Here is a 22,720-nt window from a genome sequence, read left to right as displayed (position 1 = left end):
GCACAAATACAGGCTGGGAGTAGAATGCCTGGAGAGCAGTCCTGAGGAGAAGGACTTGGGGGTGGTAGTAGATGAGCAGCTTGACATGAGCCACCAGTGTGTGCTGGAGCCCAGAGAGCCAAACACATTTTGGGCTGCGTCAAAAGAAGTGTGGCCAGCAGGGCCAGGGAGGTGATTCTGCCCCTCTACTCTTCTCTGGTCAGACCCCACCTGGAGTGCTGTGTACAGCTCTGGTGCCCTCAGCACAGGAAAGGCATGGAGTTCTTGGAAAGGATCCAGAGAAGGGCCATGAAGATGATCAAAGGGCTGGAGCACCTCTGCTATGGAGACAGGCTGAGGGAGTTGGAGCTGTTCGGCCTGGAGAAGGGAAGGCTCCAGGGAGACCTTGAGCACCTCCCAGAACCTGAAGGGGGCCTACAGGGAAGCTGGGGAGAAAGTTTTCACCAGAGACAATGGTGATAGGAAAAGTGGTAACGCTTTTAAACTGGAAGAGGATAAATTTAGGTTAGATATCAGGAAGAAATTCTTCACCATGAGGGTAGGAAGGCACTGGAATAGGTTGCCCAGGGAGGTTGTGGATGCCCCCTCCCTAGAGGTGTTCAAGGCCAGGATGAATGAGGCTTTGTGCAGTCTGGTCTAGTGTGAGCTGTCCCTCCTCATAGCTGGGCAGTTGGAAACTAATGATATTTAAGGTCCTTTCCAACCTTAACCATTCTGTGATTCTATGATCTAAGTGTGTCCAGGAGCTCCTTGTTCATCCATGCAGGCCTCCTGGAATTCTTGTCTGCCTTCCTCTTTGTCAGAACGCATTGCTCCTGAGCTTGAAGGATGTCATCCTTTAATATTAACCAGCATTCTTGGGCTCCTCTCCCCTCCAGGGCTTTATCCCCTGGTATCCTACCAAGCAGAGCCCTGAGGAGGTTGAACTCTGCTCTTCTGAAGTCCAAGGGCTGTGATCCTGCACATGATCCTGAACTCCACCATCTCATGGTCACTACAGCCAAGGTTGCCCCCAACCTCCATATCCTCAACCAGTCCCTCTTTATTTGTCAGTGCAAGGTACAAAATTACTCCTTTCGGTTTTGGGTCCTCCACCCCCTAAGTTATTGCCAGTGCACTGCAGGAACCTCCTGGACTGTGTGTGCCTGGCTGCGTAGCCTTTCCAGCAAATGTCAGGGTAATTGAAGCCTCCCATGAGAAACAGAGCCTGTGATTGTGAGCCTACTTTCAGCTGTCTGCAGAAGGGCTCGTCAGCTTCCTAATCCTGGTCAGGTGGCATGGCAACATGTAATTTAGTACTCAAAGATACCATTAGAACTTTAAAAAACAACAACAACCACAACAACAAAACTTTCTTGGTGCTTGAATGAAGGAACACCTTTACCAGCATTTGACTTAAGCATATAATGACCATTTTCAAGCTAAAATTAACAGTCCTACTTTGCCAAATTTTTGCTGTAGCTGTCAGAAAGATCATTAAGAGCTGGTTAGCAGGACCTCTTACAAGCTGGCCCAAGATGGTTGTTGATCTGCTAGTTTACTCTGATTTAGTGTCTATATTAATGAACTGTGAACTGTGGCGGTTTATATTGCATCAATTGAGAAAGGTTTTATGAAACAATTCAGATTACAACTCTCTGTGTTTTGTATTCTTGCTCAGCAAATGAGAATATTGCCACTGAACTCATTAACATGGACTGTGGCTGCATCAGATTTAAGTGTCTCTAAATTAAATTATCCCAAATTAAGGACTTAATAAGGGGAAAAAAAATGCCTGCCCTATTTCACACTCTCCCCTCTCACTGCCACAAAAGGAAATAACAGAAAAGCAAGTTTTTTACTTGCCCATGGTAATTTGGAATGTCCTTACACTAGATTAATATTTTAAGCTTGCATGCAGAAATACTTAATTCTGAACTGCTAATCAGCAGGTTATTGAAGACTTACTTCTGTCTTGTGACTGTGTCCAACACATGATGCCTCAAATTTGGGTTACAGCAAAGTATTGACCAGGAATGCCCTTCTAGCCTGTGGTTTGGTTTTTGGTGACAGAATGGAGGCTAGAAGAGATTTAGGCTCCTTCAAAACCACAAAGAATTGTGTGTTGTTCTTCCATATTGGCTGAGAAAGGAAGGAAAAGGAATCTTGGGACTTTATTCCTCCAAAACTCCAAAAGAGAATTCCGAGGATGTTAGACACTGAACTTGTAAACAGCACTGATTTAGGAACTCTTTGTTCTTTACATGAGTCACTGCTATGGCAGCTTTCTGTTGGGGATTTAATGGTTCTCTAATTAAATGGAAGATGTCTTTCCCATATTTAAAAGGCATTAGTAAACAAAAATGTTGGTTTTTTTTTAATCTTTAAACTACTTTATACTATTTCCCAATCTCCTTTCTGGAAAAAGTAGAATTTTCTGAAAAGTGGACTTTAGAGCACTTAACATAAGGCTGTTCTGGCCAGTAATTGGCCAGTACCTGGCCAGTAACCGGCATTCTGAAGTAAGCAACTGCTTTTTATTTGTTCTCTTGGTAATAAATAACAAATGGAACAAATAAATAAATTACAAATGTAGTCATGGCAATTCTTGTCTAGTAAGATACAAAATGAGGAATGTGCATGTTACTCTGCTGCTTATATCCATACTATGCAGTTTAGAGGTGGTTGCCTTGCTTTTGGGGAAAAGCAGAAGGTAAGTGTCCCTGGTCTTTTGCAGATGTCCATACTAATATTGTTTCTAACAGAGAGCATAAACATCCAAGGCAGACATTTCTAATTTTACCTTGCTCAGGTATCCAATTAAAAAAAAAATGCTTCTTGATGTATTTCCAGGAGCCAAATAGAAATGGTTTATCCATTTGTTTTGGTTGTATGTGGCACATAAAAGGGACTGGTAGGAGTTGACTGCAGCTCAAGAACCTGTTTTCTATTGCATGCTTAGTGTGAAAATCCAATGTAATCTCAGTCTGTTTCTTTCTGAAGTTGTACAGTTTTATGTTGACAGTACTTCTTTCCCTATTTGAAGACTCCTGGTCTGCCTACTTCTAATTCTTTGGACATATAGCCTTTGCTTTTTCACTGTAAGTATCACTAGAAAAAGAACTTTAGGCTTAGTCTCTACAAAAATATCATACAAAAAACAACTAAAGAGCTACAGTACCTAAAATAGAGCTACATAGTCTATTTATGAGAGTGGCCATTACTAAGTAGTGAAAGGATGTGAATTTTGTAATAGATATATGTACAGTAAGTATAAATTGTGATCCATCTCCTTTAAGACTTAAATTGCAGTATATGAAGCATTTTGTGATTACATGAATATGATCTGAACAGCAAGGTGTCGCATTGTGCACATGTCTAGGCCTAAGGGTAGCTGCAGCTGTTATTGCTTGAAATACCTGAACATATCTTGAAAAGCAGTCTTCAAAACTATACAGATTTCTCAGATTGCTACTTCCCTCTATTATTATTATTATTATTATTATTATTATTATTATTATTATTATTATTATTATTATTATTATTTCAGCATTCTGATCCAGTTAAAGCACAGTTTAATATATTCAGGAAGAAACACTCTGTCTAGAAGACATTATTACAGAGACTGTATAACAGGGAATGTGGGTCAGCTGCTTGATTTCACATCATACCAAAAACTGTAGCTTTATGAAGGTGCTACAGTTGGCAAAATCATGCCCTCATGTCGTGCTATCATGTCTTCAAATTCAAGAAATGCATGCCCTCTCTCTTGATCAGTGCTAATAGTCAAAGCAAGACTGTTTCTGGAGTCAGTTTTGTAACTGATTAACAGAACAGCTCTATGTTTTGATGTATGAATCAGTAACAAATTAGTGAAGTTGTGTGGCCTGAGCAATTCCAGACAACGTGCAAGCAATTTTGTGTAGTAATTCTGAAATGGCTTTTTCTTTCCAAAGAGCACTCTTCGGTCCCTCAAACCTCCCCAGTACTGGGTAACAGAGAAGGTGTTTCAAGTGTGATGCATTTCTCTGAAATTCTTGCTCCCAGCTGGTACCTTCAGTTACATTCTTTGCTATCTCCTGTTTCAGCATGGAGTTTCATGGATTTCGGTAACTCTTTCTCCCCAGATTTAGTATCAAAGAATCACAGAATAGTCATTGTTGGAAAGGACCTCTGAGATCACCGAGTCTTACCATAAAAAAAAACCCAAACAAAAAAAACACCATGAACCACACACCCCCCAAAAATCCAACAAACACAAAACCCACAATCTCAGAGCATGCAATGAAATTCCTCATCTACACATTTCTTGAATATATCTAAGGAAGATGACTGCACTAATTCCCTGGGCAGGCTGTTTCAGTGCCTGAACACTCTTTCAGTATGGAAATTCTTCCTAATATCCAATCTGAAGCGTCCTCTGGTCTGTCATTTATTCACTTGGTGAATGGGGGTGACAAGCTTGCCAGTTTTCCTAATGTATTTGTTTTTCTAAACAATTATACTGAATAAATCACTCCTTTCATATGTAAGCCTTTGAATTTCCAGATCAAGATGTATAGTGGATGCATTGTTGATGTTTCACAGTTTATGAGACTAATTTGCAATGAGCTTTTCCAGGTATTTTTCATCTTGTCTAACCTTCTCTAACTTTAACCAAGTAAACAAAATTCCCTAAAGCTAGGTCTACAGCAAATCACATCGACCTTCTACACTAACCTGAAGCAGGCCTGGGGTGAGGGATGTGTGTAAATAACTGAATTAATATTCTCACAGAAGTTGCTCAGTTGTGATTATCTGAAAGCCTGTGCCACTTGAAAGCTGGCTTAAAGGCTACCATCAATTGTGGTTACAAACAGTTGATGATACAACTTTCATCTCCATTGAAATGTTCAACTAAGCCTATTTTGTCTGGGATTTTTATTTTAGACTCAACAACTTTTAGGAACCTTTGGAAGACTCTTTGGGATCTGTCCTAGCTTGAGTTTCATTGTTCCTTTAGGCACTCCTCTTAGACACTGTGCTTCATTTTTCATTCTTACTACCTGCAAATAATTTTGGCTGCATTTTTTAAGTAATTATATAAAAGTTCAGAAATAGATTTCACTGTAAAATTCTACAGTACCAAAATACCTGATAATTGCTAGAAATAAGATTTCCATCTGCCTTCAGAAATCTGATTAGGTGCTTCAATATATCATTAAGGTCTAGTGTTTAATTGTTCCCACTCCTGCTGTCTTCATGGGCAACCTGTCAGTCTTCACCCAAGATGCCAAAATAGATGTTGTTACTCAGAATTTTACAGTCCTATATAAGTAAGGAGATGGAAAGGTCATATATGCAGCTAACTTTGCAGATACAGGAAGTAACAAGCTGATTCTCACCCATTTGCTAAACCAGTAGATTTTTATTTCTTTTCTCCATTGATGTTACTGTCATGCTGAGGAGTGGAAAAATACTTAATAGAATACTGTAAATCAACTTTTCAAATCAGTGCCTGTTTATTATGAAGTTACGGTAAATTGTAGTATTGCTAAAGTATTTGTAAGGTGAGCTAATTACAGAAGGAGCAATTGTTTTTGAAAAGATTGAAGAGCTACATCAAACTTCAAATATATTACAACTTTCTAGAATTTCACAGAACTGTAGAATACACTGAAAAATCTAGGTAGGAAAGGACCCTTGGAGATCTTTTAAAATGTTCTATTCAAAGCAGGATTTTAGATTAGGTTATCCAGGGGTCCTGACAAACATTTGTGAGTATTTTCTAGGAAGGACATTTTGTCATTTCCTTGGGTAACCTATTCCAATGTCTAACTGAAGAGCACCTTCAGGTGGAATTATAATTTTAAAAATCTCTATCAGTTTCCAGGGTGAAGTGTAATTCTGATGTATGTAAGCGTGCATGCTTTGTCAGTATTTGAAACACACACACCTCACAGAGTTTTTTGGGTTCTGTAAACATCAACAGCACTGGGGAAACACAGCTGGCCCTTTAGTGGGCATATGAAAGTAGACTAAAAGGGTCAGATTGAATAATAGAATCACAGAATGGTTTGGGTTGGAAGGGACGTTAAATATCATCTAGTTACAAGCCCCCTGCCATTGGCAAAGACACCTTCCACTAGATCAAGTTGCTCCAAGCCTCATCCAACCTGGTCTTGAACACTGCCAGGGAGAGGGCATCCACAGCTCCTCTGGGCAACCTGTTCCAGTGTCTCACCACCCTCATAGTGAAGAATTTCTTCCTAATGTCTAGACTAAATCTCCTCTCTTCAAATTTTAATCCATAATCCCTTCTTCTCTCTCTACAAGTCCTAGTAAAAAGTCACTAGTAAAAGTATTGTGATTAATCCAATCAGTATTTTTGAGTCAAAGAGACAGCTGATCCATTGCCTTATTCCTGATAGCAATCATTAAAGGATGCTCAGCGACATGTGTAAGAACAAGACAGGTATTCAATGCCATCTACCAAATTCCAAGTGCTTTCAGCTGTCAAACAGTGGCTGGATTTAGGTGCTCAGAATCCACCAGAGAATTAACAAAAATAAACTTTTCACAAGTTTGGCTCTGCATTCTTTATCAGGTACCCCAGTTCCTAGTGCCAAGCACACAGCAAAGCTTCACACTTCCCCACCAGCTAAGAGTTTGGGAGAACGGACAGAATTAATAAATTTTTATCTCATTTCTGCTGCGCATAGATATTGGGTATATTTGTGCTTTTAGCTGTTTCTTCTTTTTCAAAATCTTGCCTATTAAAAGCAGTATCTTCAGCCAAGTATCAGTTTACTGGAGGCCCTATCTTGAGGTCAGGAGACTTCTGGTAACAGAATTGTTTAGGAGCAGCAGGCAAGACAGTGGGAGTGCGTGGTAAAAATTATTCCAGCAGCAGCTGCGGTGTGTGTTTATCGCTGGTGTGTGTGTGACAGAGGAAAGTTTGAAGCATCAGAGCCAGCAGAGTCAGCTGGGTGTATAAAAGGTTTCCCAACAACCCTGTGATCCTTGAGCTGTTTAAGAATCAATAGCTGGGAAGAGACACAGGTCTTTATCAACTTATTACACATGTAACCCAAATGCACAATAAATGACACCAGAAAGCTGAACCAACTGGTATATCTGTCTTGTCCAAACTGCAGATTTCTCAATCTTGTGGAATCAGGTTGCATTTGTTTGGACTCCTGACATATTTGTATGGAGGAAGTGGGTCAAAGACTGGGGGGCAAGGTCAGCCCTGTCTGCAACAGAAGTATGCATCACACTGCAGGAGCTGCAGACCTGCCCACCAGCTGGGCTCAGGAAAGGCAGGCCCATGGTAGAGCAGAGGCAACATAATTAACCTGGAAATGTGCAGAGAGAAAATTGCTTCACAGGGGATGAATACTCAACATGTAAGGCCAAATTGGAATAAATGACAGAGAGCAAAACAGGTAAGTTAGACTTTAATGCTCCTCCATTCCTCTGCTTTCCAGCAGTTACCTCCAAAAACAAGGTCGCCAGTAAACTGTTGGCCTTGTTTGTTTTTGTGGGGTTTTTTTAATTAACAAGTCACCCCACAATGCCTCAGTGTTTAATGTCTAACTGTGAGTGCTTGGAAGAAATTTGATTTATATGTAGTGATGGCCTTTCACTTACTGAAAGCCAGGAGTTTCATGGTCTTTAAAACTGAACACCAAAATGAAGAGGCACTCTAGAAAACACAGGCCTAACTGGCAAAGTAGTCAACTTAGCAAGATAAAGAATACTTAGATAGCTAAATCATTTATTTTTTCTAACTATATGTTACCTTATTAGCAAATAATACCTTTATTTATGATCCTTCTTTTTCCTCAGGAAAGCATTCAAACTTTTACCTAGGCTTAAGGGCAACCCCAATAAAGTTAATAAGCTAAAAAATCACAAAGAAATGTATTGAAGTGCTGCATCAACTTGAGATGTGCTGCTGTGCCTTTGTCTTCAGCTGTAGGTATGGACAACACAGCCACTCTCTGAATAGAGGATTTGCAGGTGTTCTCTGTGCATTATTGTTTCTTTCTCTTCAACATGACCCACCAGAAGAGCATGAGTACACATGAAGATCTAAAAAGGGAAAAGAACTGGATTATTAAGTCTTCAAAGTTTTTTTAATGTAATTTTAAACCAGTAAAGAATTTAAAATTAGGCAGCTGATTATACATCTAAGTACCAAGTGCTGCTGTGAAACTGAAGTAGAAAACAGCCTGAAGATGCTTTCAAAACATTAGTCTATACTTTAAGTACAAACTCAAATGTGATTTTAGTGTACTGCCCATCACTGTACTGGAATGTTTTTTTTTGACAGCCTTTCAGAAAAAGCTTCCCACAGAGGAACCAGAGAACTGAATGCTCCACTTCCAATAGATTGCAAACTGAGCAGCTGGAGCGTGTGGGGGCCCTGTGACCCATGCACCTATCAAAGGGTAAGCTGTAAGTGGAAGTCTTGGTTCCAAAGCCACAACCAAAGGTACATTATCTGTCTGCCTTTTGGCTATAGGGAAATACCAGATTGCAACTCTTAATAGCATATGTTCATGATGTTCTCTTTAAAAATGTTTTTGTTGATAGATATTCCCTGGTTTTGCCACATGGATGTTATTAGAGAACATTATTTTTAAATACATTTTCCCTTTAAATTTTTTTTTTTCTAAAGCAGATTTTTATTTTCTTGGGGGAGTTCTTCTGACACTTCAAAAAAAAACTGAAGACTTGAAAGCATTTAGAATATATATGAGGCATTTCTTCCTTCAATTGAAAAAAAAAAAAACACAATATAATAGTGAAATAAACTATATAATTCAAACCACATATCTGCATATTTTCAAATATATTTTTATTCATTCAATGTTCCTGTACACCATGAGCTGTGCCTATGGATTTTCAACCAAAAATTCACTACAGAAAATGCTTCATTTTGAAAAGTTCTAAGTTCAGCTGGAAATCCCTCAGTTCTGGTAGTTTCCTTTACTCTGTAAGCAATATTAATAGTGTTACTTGTCTTTCAAGTTCCGCTCTAGAAGTATTGAAAGATTTGGACAGTTTGGTGGAAAACCATGCCTTGAGGCCTTAGGAGATACACAAAGCTGCAAAACCAGCCAAGTCTGTCCTGAAGAAACAGAACCAGATTGTGGTACTGACTTTCAATGCGATTCTGGTAGGTTTTGTTTTCTTGCCATAGCGAGTTATGCAATAACTCAGGAAAAAACATTTTACTTGTTCTGTACAGAATTGAAATCAGTTTCCATTGAAGTCAAAACACATAAACAACAAGAGAGAGATAATTCAGTGTTTTTTTAGTTATGGATGATTTTCTGGTGCAGTGCCTTGCTGCTGGGTTTAAACACAGTCCCTAGGATGTAGACAGGTGGGTTGCAAAGCCACAGTACCAAAACCACAACATGAACAATGCCAGCAAAGGGGCACATTTCTCTCATCTCCCATTATGATTTTAATCAAGTTTAAATTCTTCTATAATTTCTACTCCATGGTTAAAACAGGACTGCAAGATGAATGTCTTTTTTTTCTAGCATAACTACTTCACATTCTACACAATCACTATGTTTTATGAAAAATCAATCACAGAATCATAGGATGGTTTGGGTTGACCACTGAGGAATGGGACTCATCACTGATCTCCACTTGGACATCGAGCTGTTGACCACAACCCTTTGAGGGCAACCAGCACTGAATAGTCCATCCACCAACACCACTCATCTCCAATTTAGATTCAAGGATATTGTGCAGGGCAGTATCAAATACTTTGCACAAGTCCAGGCAGATGACGTCAATTTCTTTTCCCTTGTCCACTAACACTGTGACCTCATAATAAAAGGCCACCAAATATGTCAGGCGTGGTTTGCCCTCGGTGAAACCATGTTGGTTGCCGCCAACCACTTCCATGTGCCTTACAAGAGCCTTCAGAAGGATCTGCTCCATGATCTTGCTGGGCACAGAGGTGAAGCTGACTGGCCTGTAGTTATCTGGTCGAATTTTTTTTTCCCCTTTTTAAAAATGGGGATTATGTTTCCCCTCTTCCAGTCAGTGGGAACTTCACCAGACTGACTTGATTTCTTTAATAGGATGGATAGTGGCTCAGCAACTTCATCTGCCATTTCCCTTGGGACTCACAGGTGGATCTTGTCAGGTCCCATGGATTTGTGCACTTTCAGGTTCTTTAAATGGTCTCAAACCTGATCTACCCCTGCTTTGGGTGGTTCTTCATTCTCCCAGTCCCTGCCTTTGCCTTCCATGTCCTGGGCGATGTGGCTTGAGCCTTTGCTTGTGAAGACTGAGTCAATCAAATCATCGAGTACCTCAGCCTTCTCCATATTCCAGGTAACTTCATCCTAGTCTCCTTTGCCTGCCCTTTGAAAAGACTTTCCATTTGTATCCTTCCAACACTCCAGTCCCAGGAGTTATTCCACCATCTCTCACTGATGCAAGTAAGATCATAGCCCAGCAAACACGTGTGTGTAACTCCTCTTGTTTATTCCCCATACTACATGCTTTTGTACAGCGGCATTTAGCTGGGCCCTCAATGACACTGACTTACTGGCTGGAGTGGCTGAAATTCCTTCGTGTTACAATTCGAGTGCTCTTTGGCTGACCTGTGATCCTTATCCAGGCTCTTGGTATCTGTTGTTGGCACTTGCATCGAACTGATAAGAAGTAGGATGGATTGAGGTTCCACTCCCCCAACAACTTTCATTCAAAGCCCACTTCACCTGCTTGGCAAGCCTAAGACCAAAGATGCTCTTCCCCTTTCTGACAGATGAACCATCATCCCCCAGTAGATCCGGTTTCTCAAAGTCAGTCACTGGGAAGAACTACAACTGAAGGAATTTGAACAAAATGGATAGCGGGTTCTACTGACCAAAGTGGTATCATAGATGCTAGCTGGAGATCAGAATGCCTCTAGATCCAAAACAAGTTGTAGATTTGTAAAATGATATAAGTATGGCATATGAATGAGTGTAGCATTTGAAATTCATCATAAATCAAAATAAAACAGAAAAAGTTAATAGTAATAAAACTAGTGAAAACATAAAAGGAAAGATGGTAAGTTGATTTTGAGTCCCCAGCCATTGTCAGTATTGTCTTTATCTCACATACTGTGAAGTACACGTATAGAAAGAAAAGTTAGATAGTATGTGTTTAACAACTAGATCACAGCCATTGTGTGACACAGGTGAGACAGTAGATATCAATTGTTCTTTTATTACGCTAGGGCTAAATTCACCTCAAATATTTTAATCCTGTAGGAAAAAAAATCAGTCTTTTAAAACCTGTGATACACAACCTCAGGAGAATTACTGTTTTACTCTTGCTTTATAAGAGAAATCACTATAGTTGAGAATACTACAGTGCCCATAATATTCAAATAATATAGTTCAAATAGCAACAATTTAAATAATTTAGAAATAATTCTTGGTTTATACTGAATTAATATTTTCCTGTATTATTTCACTACTTCTTTTTTAAAAATCCACTAGTCGCTAAAGTTTAATATAGAAACAATCACAGGAGCTAACAAGTTTCTGCAAATGACAGCAGTCATGTCATTTTTCTTGGCCATACTAGTAAATTCCTAATTAAACACAGTAGCATGGGTGGGAGGAGGAACATTTGAAAGAGGCAAAGTGCAGGAATTTAATTATTTTTTACAATAATAGAAATAGATGAAGATCTCAAAATAGAGGAGCTGTAGGTGTTACTTAGAGTCCATCTTGGAAAAAAAATATGCACTCATTTCATGTTTTATTCATTGATTAGGTCGATGTATAAAGCGGCGACTTGTGTGTAATGTAGATAATGACTGTGGAGACTTTTCTGATGAAGATGCTTGTGAATCCGAACCAAAATCACCATGCCGTAACCATGATATTGATGTGTCTGAAATTGGAAGGGCTGCAGGCCAAGGGTATGTAATGAATAAAAAAATATTATTGGGCCTTTTGAAGAGTCTAGGACTGTCTCCAAAGGCAGCTGAAAACACTGGGGCACACCAACATTGCCAAAAGTGAAATATGAGTCATGTTCACATTTGTATTCAGAAATGGTACGTAGCTTTTGGAAGAACACCTAACATGTTTTATTTTGTATACTTAAGAAGGATAAAATATTTATACAGACAGTGTAAAGCAATCATTAAGTTAATACACAGAATCAAATACAGATGTTACATGAATTTACTCACAATACTTATTATTTAAATGTAAACTTATAGTTAGATAGGCATAGTGCACGTGTTATTTCATAATGAATCAGCCATCCCCAAGTACTTTACCAACATGCACGTGTAAAAGGGAGAAAATATATCCTGATAATTTATACAATGGCAATGCCTTACTGCAACACTCTGCCTGCAGCTTTTGTTATTGCATTCTTCATTTTCCAGATCTTTGTTGTTTACAGGAGTTTCTTCATTAATCTAAGTAAAAAAAATTACATTTCTATTCTTAGACCCTGCTGGATTTCTTTCTTTTCAAACAAAAAGAAAGTGTGACATACTGTTTTATCTACAAATGGAGTTAGAAAGCAGCCATCCAAGCAGCTATACCTGAACAGATGAAAATGATAGTGAACTACAGCACCACCTTATGTTTAAATGAGAAGGATGCAGCCTTTTAATTTGCTTTTGATTACAGTATTATTGCACAAGAGCAAAAAAGCTATCCTGGGGAAGCAAGCCATGCACTTAGGCATTTTTAGAACTGGCTTCTTTATTATTTCCATCTTAATCTATTACTAAAGTTTTCCATGAGAAAATATTGTATAGATTAATTGATAATAACTTTCTACACTCAGACAGGTACACAAACATGGATCAGACATAAATACTGGAAACACTGAAAATTCAACTCTATGAAACAGACTCAGAAGGGAAAAAAAAAATGTAGAATCCTCCAAGGAGCAGTTATTTTTTGAATTATCTCTTGTATATTGGTACCTATACACATAGAGATATACAGCCAATATGCCTTCTCTGGATTTGTAATGGTTCAAATTTCCTCTCTTCTGCTCCAGTGAATACTATTACTTCACCAGATCACACTCTAGGAGAAGAGAAAAGGATATGAGTAGCTGTATGTTCCTTCTACAGATTTGATGGATCTTGTAAACACTTGATACCTAAGTTTCTACCAGCATAAGTTAAGTTGTTGGATGGCATGGGGGGAGGTGGAACAAAAACAAACAAACAAACAAACAAAAACCAACAAACAAACAAAAAAACAGGTTCAAAATAGCTGTGGAGATGTCCCTTTTAAACCAAAAAGGAAAGCTTCCACACAAATACTTTTGTCAAAAATCAATGTTCCTTACCTCCTTTTATTCCTAAGGTTCTCACTGTGTTTGATGTCTGATATGTTTATTTCTTATACATGCCCCTGAAAGTGCTTTACAAAAGATGTATCCTCGCATTCATTAAACAGATGAGAGGACCACAAATGATGAGACAAGCTGCTGTGGATGAACCAGGATTCAGTTCAACAGATATAGTCTCCATCTCTTACAAAATCTGACTGTTCCCTTCATAATACCATTGTCTACAGGCTATGAGTGCTGATACCTCCTCTTTTTAAGCATAACCTCTCCTGAATTTATCTTCTAGAATCAATGCTTTAGGGATGCAGCCAATGGCCAGCCCATTTGACAATGAATTTTTCAACGGACTTTGTGAACGAGTGCGTGATGGAAACACACGGACATACTACCGCAAGCCGTGGAACGTGGCTGTTCTCATTTATGATGTGAGTCTGAGTCTTTCTGTGCAAACTAAGATGTATTTAACTAAATGCTGAATCTTGACATGCTTTTGCAAGACTCAACAGGTTGCCCAGGAAGTTATGAAAGCCTCACACCTAGAAGTGTTCAAGACCAGGTTGGATGGGGCCCTGAGCAACCTGATCTAGAGGGAGGGGTCCCTGCCCATGCAGGGGTGTTGAAACTACATGATCTTTTAAGTTCCCTTCCAACCCAAATCATTCTATGATTCTGTGATGAACACAATACCAAACTGTCACTGGGCAGAGCAGAAATCCAGATGCTTTTTCAAGGACACTCAAAAAACACTGATAAGAAGGCAGAAATAACATTATGATACTCCGGTCCTGTCTGGGTTTTCTAATCAGAGCTGACTTCCTCTGTTTCACTGAAAAAAAATACTAATAGGCTTTTGAGATTCAGACTGACATCCAGTAAGATTTGAGAAACAAAAATATTTATGATCATACAAACACCATTGCCAGGTGCCTATGAAATGTTTTGTCTATCACTGTTAAGTAGGAACTTCATAGAACAATTACAATTTCATTCATATCCTGCCCAAAAGGAGTAAATCAGAGATCATTAATCGTATTTGATTCTGATGCCTAACCATTTTCAGTTACTAAAACTCTATGTTCCACTTAAACACACAAAAATCAACACTGAAATTTGTATTCTGAATTAGCTATTGTCTGCTATAAGAAAATAAAGCAAAATCATAATTCTGATTCATTTCAGTTGTCAGGACCTATTAGCAAATCTTCTCCGCATTCTAGGAAGGAGATGGGGTCTGCTGTTCCTTACATGTTAAGGAACTGTTGACACATAAATTACTTCTACAGTGTTGCATGCTGAGATTTAACACTCACTGAAATACTTTCACTGCAGTTTTCTGTTCACTTTTTGAACCATTGAACTGATCCAGATGAAGTGGTTTGAGGAGGGAGTGGTATTTTTGTTTATTTCCTTTTAAAAGAAAATAGAGCTGTAAGAAAGTGTATTGCTGAGCTATGTAAAACATGCAACATTAAAGTCCTACATAGATTTTTCTATTACTGCTTGTTTTGTTTTCTCATACAACCTTTTCCTTATCTTTTCTAAGACAAAAGCAGACAAAAGCTTCACATCTGTGTACTACCATGACCGTGTCAAAATGTTACGAGAGGTTTACATAGAAAAACAAAAATACTTTAATGCTGATATGTCTCTCAAATACACACCTACTGAAGGAAGTAAAAAAAATTATTCAGGAGTAGACTTCAAGTATCACTATAACAAGAATTCAACCTTACATTCTTTCCTGAAAAGCTTCACAGAAAGGGTAAGTTTAATCAAGCCAAAGGTTTTGATGTAAGTATTTTAGAAACAAGAAAATTTAGACAGTGTTAGAATAACACAATATTAATCTAAGTATTTTAATTACCTTCTCCTTTTTTGTCATTTATTCACAGAAATGAAATACTGGCAATACTAGGGTTAAGATTTAGGATGTAGCTAAAGGGTAACCAAATGTAGCTTTGTTTCTCCACTGTTTACCCTTGACTACCCTTGACTAGCAACCACCCTCATCTTCAACAGAAGCTTGATGTTAGAAACCATCTCTGATCTCATTTCAATTAGTGAGCAGCTCTGCACCACGTGCAAGGTAAAATAGATCATCCTCAACTAATTAAACTTTTATAACTGATCAGTTAGAATAATACTGAAGAGAAATGTCTGTACCATAAAGAGAAGCTGACACACAACACTGACTTTGCATTGGCAAGAGTTTTCTTGGGATCGAAAAGCACCACTTAAATCTCAAATTCATCTCCACAGATTTAAAATACTAAGTTTTGTAGCTCAGGGTATATTACACGCTGCTCATCATCTAATGGCCTGTAATAAGAGTTTTGGCCTCAAATTCTTTTTGGAGATTTGTCTATCAGAAAATGAGTTGTGATCTGTCACTGACAGATGTCCGTCACCATTGCTGCAGGTTAGTGGAGTGGCAGTCGGTGGTGGAGAAACCCTCCAGGGCTCACCTGCAAGTTAAAGCCAGGAGCAGATCAAGGACAGTAAGAATTTTTGTACATGCTGAATGGCAGGAATGCTTGCACCCACAAAAATTTCCTCACAGACATCAAGATGACTGAAGATTTCTGTCAGTTCTAAGCAACATCTGAGTTAGAAGTTCAAGAACCTTTAATTGGTGCCAGCTAATGTGATGATCACTTGCTAGATCCCTTTTACCTACCTCCTGTTAGATGCTATTGTCAAGGGAGTCACATAAGTGCTGCAGATAACCATGGGGCTTGGAAGGCATGTGTTTGCTTAGAGTCTTAAGTGCAACTGTTTCACAAGGTGTCTTGTTTTACCAGAAGCACTATGTCCTACTTTAGTTCATTATATTAAACTATCTGCAGAGTAATTTATGAAAATATCAATCACTAACCTAGAGTCAAAATGTATGTATGGGTCTAATGCCTCAAAAGCATTTTTTTTCTGATTAATTTTCATTTTATTATGTTATTGTTTGTTGTTTTGTTGTGGTTTTTTTTGGAGCTGCACCCTTCTTTCTGACAGTCTGGGAATAATAGACAAGTTGTCGCTTATCCTTTCTTGTCCCGTACCACATCTGTTGTTTTGGTTTAAAGTTGTCCTTGAGAAGCAAGTCTGTTTTAGTTTGTAAGCTGGGAATAATCAGGAGAGGCCTTCGCTGGCTTAAAAGGCATTTTGTTTAGACTTATGTGGGGAAGAAAATAACAGTTTCCCACATCCAGGAAAAGAGAAAACTTAATTCTGCTCTGACTATAAACAAAAACAAACATTCATCTAACCTCAATGGGCAGCTTCTGTTTTCTAGTGAGCTATAAGGAATTACTTTTCAATGTTACTAAAGTCAGAAAGGCCCTTTCACTAGATACTGTACTTCAAGATCATGTTGTCAAGTAGATCACAAAGGTCTTGCTGATATTAGGTAGGGGGAATGTTCTGCAAAACTGGAAGAACTGAAATGATCTTAATCTACTGCTGCTTCCTCAGTTTACATTGGAGAACTTTCAGTTTTAATTAAAAAAGTTGTGCCTGTTCCAAAATGTTACATTGCATGCCATGTTTAAAGATTTTGTGGTTTCTTTATAAGTAAAATAGAACAGATCTTTCTGCTGTGCTGCATACCAGAATGGCACTCTCACCTGCATTGTCTCCCTTCATTCAGAACCAAACCTTTCTGCATGTAAAAGGGAAGATTCAGCTGGGAAGATTCCAAATGCGGAGTCGTGATCTTCGTTTCACAGATAGTTTCCTTGATGATCTAAACCTTCTGCCTGCTGAATATGATAAGGGGGAATATTTCAAATTCCTAGAAGATTATGGAACTCACTATGCAGTCTCTGCAACTGTAGGAGGAAAATACGAACTTGTGTATGTGCTGGATAACTACGCTATGTCTGAAATAGGTATGCTTTCTGTTGGCTTTGCTATGTTATGCAGATTATCACCAAGTCTCCAGTCATGCAAAGACAAGCACAAGGATATATTTGTGTATATGGAGCAGTACTGAAAACAGCACAGTTCAGTGAGTGCTGCTAGTGGCACACCAGTGATATTACAGAACTAGATGAGTTCAAAAGACATTAACCTCCAAAACTATTTGAAACCCTTTTTTTTCTCAGTCTGTAAGTGAGAAATAAAAATCTTAAAGAAACCTCTTCAAAATATTAGCAATGCTAATTGGTGTGACACGGTTTGCAGGAGATTTCCAACGCCTAGAAAATCTGCCCAAACCTTAAATCAAATTTGCTAGTTGGTACCTTCATGTGTTACAATCATTCTAACCTTATGGTGGTGGCAAAAAAAAATGAATAAATTTAAGAACTTCCTAGAAATCATACGGTGCGTTTGAGTGTGTTGAAACAGGTTTTGTAGACTTTAACATTAACACTGGGATTTTCCTTACCCTCCGTAAGATGTGGAAGTATCAAATTCATCCTCCCTTATGTGCACTTCAGATATATGTGGTTTTGTGATTGATTAAAGTGATCACTCTGGAATAGAGGTAGAAAAGGCAATTCTCATGCTGATTTTGTATATCAGAAAGTAAGTACCTGCTGCATGCAGCACCAATAAGAATATTGCTATAAGATGTTCAGACATGGGGCAAAAATGTCATTTAACTTATCCCACTATCACTGTTCAGCACCTGGAGATTGTGGTGCTGGATTGTTTTTTTAAGTATCCATCTTAAGCAAATCTCTTGCTGTACACAAAAGTGAGCTTCCAAATGATATATTTGAGTTTAATAAATAGAAAGGAGATGTAGGAGGCAGCAAAGTGTATAGGAGGATTAGAATTAATGGGAACAGAGTACTTGTAAGAGATTAATGTCCTTGTGTCCTTGATTATCTCAATGGGAAAAAGGAGCGGAGAAACATGTTTTGAGGCTGGGAAAGAGACACTGGGAGGTTGGAACAATTTAGCACATAAAAAAAGATCAAATTATAAACAGGTGAAAAAGATAAAATTCCAATAAGATATATGGAAAGAGGGGTCTCCAGAGGGACATCTGCTTTCAGTTAGATGAGAGAAAATAGAAATCAATTTTTGGAGGGATTTGGGCACTTCAAATACAACCATCCTCAAATCTATTTCATGGAAGAGGAAAAAGCAGAAGATAAATGTGAAGAATAAAGCCATAAAGATTTTCAATACCCCTGATTTTTTTTCTCCAAGAATAATTATATGACAGTATTTATGGTCATTCAGTCCCTCTAATCACCTAATTATTCCCACTTCCAGGTGTCACCGTAGAAGATGTGAAAAAATGCCTTGGCTACCACTTAGATGCTAATATTGCATACAAAAACTTAGGTGCTAATGTTAATATTGATGGTGGTAAATGTGAAAAGATTCATGCCAAGGACACCTGTAAGTATATCCCTATGATATACGTCTTGTCCTTAAGGAAAGATGGTACCAATTGCTTCCCCTTTTATGATCAATATAGCTATTGCTATTAGGGAACAGAGAAATCCAGTAGACCAGTAGAGGTGAGGCTGCTGTACTTCCACACTCCCAGGTCAAGCCAGGCTGAGCACGTGTTCCCAGTAGGCACACACAGAAACACACTTCTACAACACATGGATACATACACAAATTGCTGGCCACACAAATCAACATATACAAACATACAGCACTCAGATGTGCACATACAGCACCGATGCCCGAATCCTGTTCTCCTTTCCCTCTGATCAGGGTGAAAGTTCATCAAGTGAGAAATATTACAGAATCACACAATGGTTGAGGTAGTGCTAAAAGGACAATTGTTTTTTTTAATGCATGGGCATTAAACTTTATCCTTCATCCTCTCCTCTTTCTCTCTGCAGCAGAACTTGAGGATGATGCTGTAATTGATGATGTAATTTCCTTAGTTGATGGAGGGAAGATTGACTTTTCAGTTAAGATAAAAGAAAAGTTACTGCGAGGATCCAAAGTGGTTGATGTAGAGGATTACATAGAGTGGGCTAAGTCTTTGGTTGATGCTCCAGTAGTGATACATCAAAGGGTAAGTAAAACTTCTTCAAAGCTGTAATTCTTACAGTTTGAAAGCTTTGTTCTAAGATGGAGGTGAGACTTCAAGTTTACCATATACTGTCAGGTATTTTCTTCATTTTGACAGTTTGTTTAGAAGCTTACTCTAGTGATAGGCAAATCAAAAGGATTCAGAACTTCTGAAAAGTCTGTTATGCATCGGCCTTTTTCTTCCACAGCCTTCTCCAATACATACGCTTGTTCCAGTTAAGATGAGAAATGCATATTTAAAGAAACAAAACTTGGAAAGAGCAATCGAAGACTACATTACTGAATACAGTGTGTGCAAATGTGAACCCTGCAAAAATGGAGGTACCCTTGTGCTGGTAGATGGAGCCTGTACATGCATGTGCTCAAGCTACTTTAAGGGAATTGCTTGTCAGATTCCCAAATCTACATTTTTTAAAGGTTAGTAAACACTCCAGACAGATTAAAATGAGCATATTTGTTATTGTGAAGAGTATATTGACAAAATAAGCCTTCAGAAGGACAGAAGGATGACTGCCTTATACCTACTGCTGTCAAATATCATGGCCGTATGGTATGGAAGTTAGTATAAGTTACTGGATTCTTTCCACAAAGAGGGCACTCTAAATAAGCATTCATTGTCCTACATACATTGTCATGTCTTAGAACAATAGCCCAAGTTAATATAAGCAAGCAGGAGCGTTATTGAAGTACGGTGCAGTAATGGTAAACCAATTTCAGGCAAAAGCAATGTCAGTATGTCATATGCTGTTTTGTCTTCAGTTTCCTGCAAAAGCACTGTTTTTGCTAACACATTATCCCATTTCATAGTTATTGTGCTTTCTTAATACTAGGTTGGTCCACAAAGGCAAAGAGGGAGATGAATGTAGTTCTGCAACTGATGATGTAAAAAATATATTGTGCAGTAAATTCATTCTCTTTGGCCAAGTTTTTAAAGCACAGGTGCCCAAAATGGTCCTTAGAACTTGATATTCAGGAAGCTTCCTAGGGTGACAAAAAATGCTTAAGCCTCTGGGCTTTTGTCCAGTGCCATTGACTAGGGCATTGTCAAAAGACAAAGCTGTGTGACAGGTTGTATGCTGGAGGTTGCAATGACCTGCAGACTCACCGTAGCAGAATGTATAAATTTAATCATGGTCTACCTTGTCCACCCACAAAAGTGCCAAGTATAAAGCTCTAATTAATCTCTCTGTCAGTGCCCAGAAAACAGAGAGATGCTGAACTAATCCTAGTATGATGTTTCAATACCAGTTGTCACTGATGGAGGCTGGAGCTGTTGGAGTGCCTGGTCCACCTGCATCAATGGAGAAAGCACTCGAACTCGCCAGTGTAATAATCCTACACCAGAACCTGGTGGCAGACCATGCCAGGGAGAAAGCATTGAAAAACGGCCCTGTGGAGAAGCAAAATAGTTATGATGCTTAAAAACAGGTAAGCAGCCTCTCTAAGTACTAATGTGCTATTACTGCTCAGAATAAAAGGTGAGGCAGTATTTGGGGCTTTCCAGTGACACAACTGAAGAAATGATGGGTAAGACAACCTTCATTTAAACCTGTGACTTGATACAGCTTTAAAAAAGCCACCTTGTAACTTTAATTTGTGAATGGTTAGAGGTGTATTTGAATATCTTGACAAGTAATGTTATATCACAGAACTCCAGAGTAAAATGGAATTCTGGATAAGAACAGACTAAAAATCCACCTCTTAAAATCCAAGTTTCCTCTGCAGACAGACTCTCCATCAAAAAACTTAGGTCTTAGGGAGAGACATATTTTCCAGAAACAAAATACAATAGAATGCTTAAATCCAACAATGCTGCTGTTACAGCAGTTTAGAAAACTTTTGCTTGGAAAAAAAATAGTTTAATAAAATGTCTAGCTACATGGTTTGTTTTGGTTTTGTTGTTGTTTTGTTGTGGTTTTTTTTTCATAAACAAAATAAAGCAAAAAAAAAAAGCACAGTATTTTGAGGATGGGTGCTATGGTCCATAAAATGTCAAGGTCGTCTCAACTTCCTCCACCTGCTGAGAACAAGAAGCTTACGTGCCACTTGGATGTGACAGTGAGAGTTTTCACACCCAGGAGGAAGTGTTTGGGTTTTATGCTTAACTTGTTACCATAAATTCCTTCTCTTCTGGGAGGCCAGAAGAAGAAAAGAGGTGGCAAGATAGGGAAAGGATTTTGAATATTTCCCCACTGAAACACCTTGATGGTTAAGTCTTGCAACATGGCCCCTAACTGCACCACAAATACGTATCAGAAAATATCTTCTGTGCCTGCCCTCTCTCAGCCTCAGTAGAGCTCAGCTACATCTAATACTCTACTTGTGAAGTGCCCTGAAGAAAGCAGGGCCAGCAAGACATAACAGCACTCACAGGCCATCTAGCCCTACTTAGGGCAGTGATAAACTGCTTCCTCCAGCACTGCATCTCAGTCTCCAGCTGAGAGAAGAAAATGATACAGAGCTGGAAAACTGAGAGTAATATGAGGAAGTGAAACCATGTATTTGCTGAACCATAAGAGTCCTATTGCCCTTGAATTTTGACCAATATATGTATCATAACTACTATCTCCTATCCTTTCTTCACTATTTTTTCTCCTTTTTTAGAAAACAATCATGGATTCCAAGCCAATTCTACAAATCACAATTTCTGCTGCTGAGCAAGCTACCCAAGAATGTCCTGATTTAAAAGCATTTGTAGCTTGAATGATTGCTAATTAAAACCAAGTAATACACCAATAAACATCTTAACAGACATGAGCTGATGCAGTGGGTGTGGTCCATCTTTTATTTGTCTGTGGCCATCACTAGAGCATGAATTATCTTTGCTAGTCAACAGCATAAACATGTCCCCTTGTCAATGTTTTGTTTTGTTTTCCTAATTCTTGGTGGTATGTTTTCAAACTGATTTTCAAAATTTCAAAACCAGAATCATGTATATAACATCAGCTGACTGATGGTATATTGTTAGTAAAGAACCTGGGAGAGTAATTAACTTCAGGAAAATGCCCTTGTGGATTTCTTTCCAACCCCACATCTTACATTTGTTTCATGCCCTGAATCACTACTATGATTACGAAGACACGCAATTTTACTAGAGTTACTACTCTTGCTCCTCCTGACACTTGCTGAGTAGCCTGACATTGCATCTCATCTGTGTCAATCTGTTAAATATTTTTGTATTCAATCAGAAGGACATTACAAAAGAACACGAGTTGTGTTATATTATCAGCTATACTTTTAGCAAAACTTTCAAAGAAATGGGGCTGAGTCAATTGTGTTGTCATTGCACCTAACTGTCAGTTTTCCTCAGTGACTTTTGAATCTAACATACTGGAAAAATTGTTTGGGATGGAGAGGAAGGATAGTTCTCAAAGAAGCTGCACCAAAAAAAGGCAGCTAA

The 22,720-nt window shown here is 38.5% G+C and overlaps 1 protein-coding gene across 2 annotated transcripts; it reads left to right on the top strand.

Annotated features, from left to right (window-relative positions):
- The first annotated feature begins 2,570 nt into the window (after nt 1-2,570).
- Nucleotides 2,571-22,077, top strand: C9 (complement C9). 2 transcript variants are annotated; one of them, XM_051642995.1, is made up of 12 exons: nt 2,571-2,692; nt 8,297-8,414; nt 8,998-9,145; nt 11,764-11,911; nt 13,604-13,742; nt 14,861-15,079; nt 16,958-17,198; nt 18,538-18,666; nt 19,125-19,303; nt 19,509-19,737; nt 20,569-20,748; nt 21,925-22,077. In XM_051642995.1, the coding sequence occupies exons 1-11, from the start codon at nt 2,607-2,609 to the stop codon at nt 20,727-20,729; spliced, it is 1,797 nt and encodes a 598-aa protein (XP_051498955.1). In that variant the 5' UTR covers nt 2,571-2,606; the 3' UTR covers nt 20,730-20,748; nt 21,925-22,077. The 2 variants fall into 2 exon arrangements, with proteins under 2 accessions (XP_051498955.1, XP_051498956.1); XM_051642996.1 differs by lacking the exons at nt 2,571-2,692; nt 8,998-9,145 and adding an exon at nt 7,292-7,406.
- Nucleotides 22,078-22,720: the final 643 nt, after the last annotated feature.

The sequence above is a fragment of the Apus apus genome, chromosome Z (genome assembly GCF_020740795.1).
Source record: "Apus apus isolate bApuApu2 chromosome Z, bApuApu2.pri.cur, whole genome shotgun sequence".
NCBI classification, from domain to species: domain Eukaryota; kingdom Metazoa; phylum Chordata; class Aves; order Apodiformes; family Apodidae; genus Apus; species Apus apus.
The sequence above is the reverse complement of the archived record's forward strand: the minus strand, read 5'-3'. Positions and strand labels throughout refer to the sequence as shown.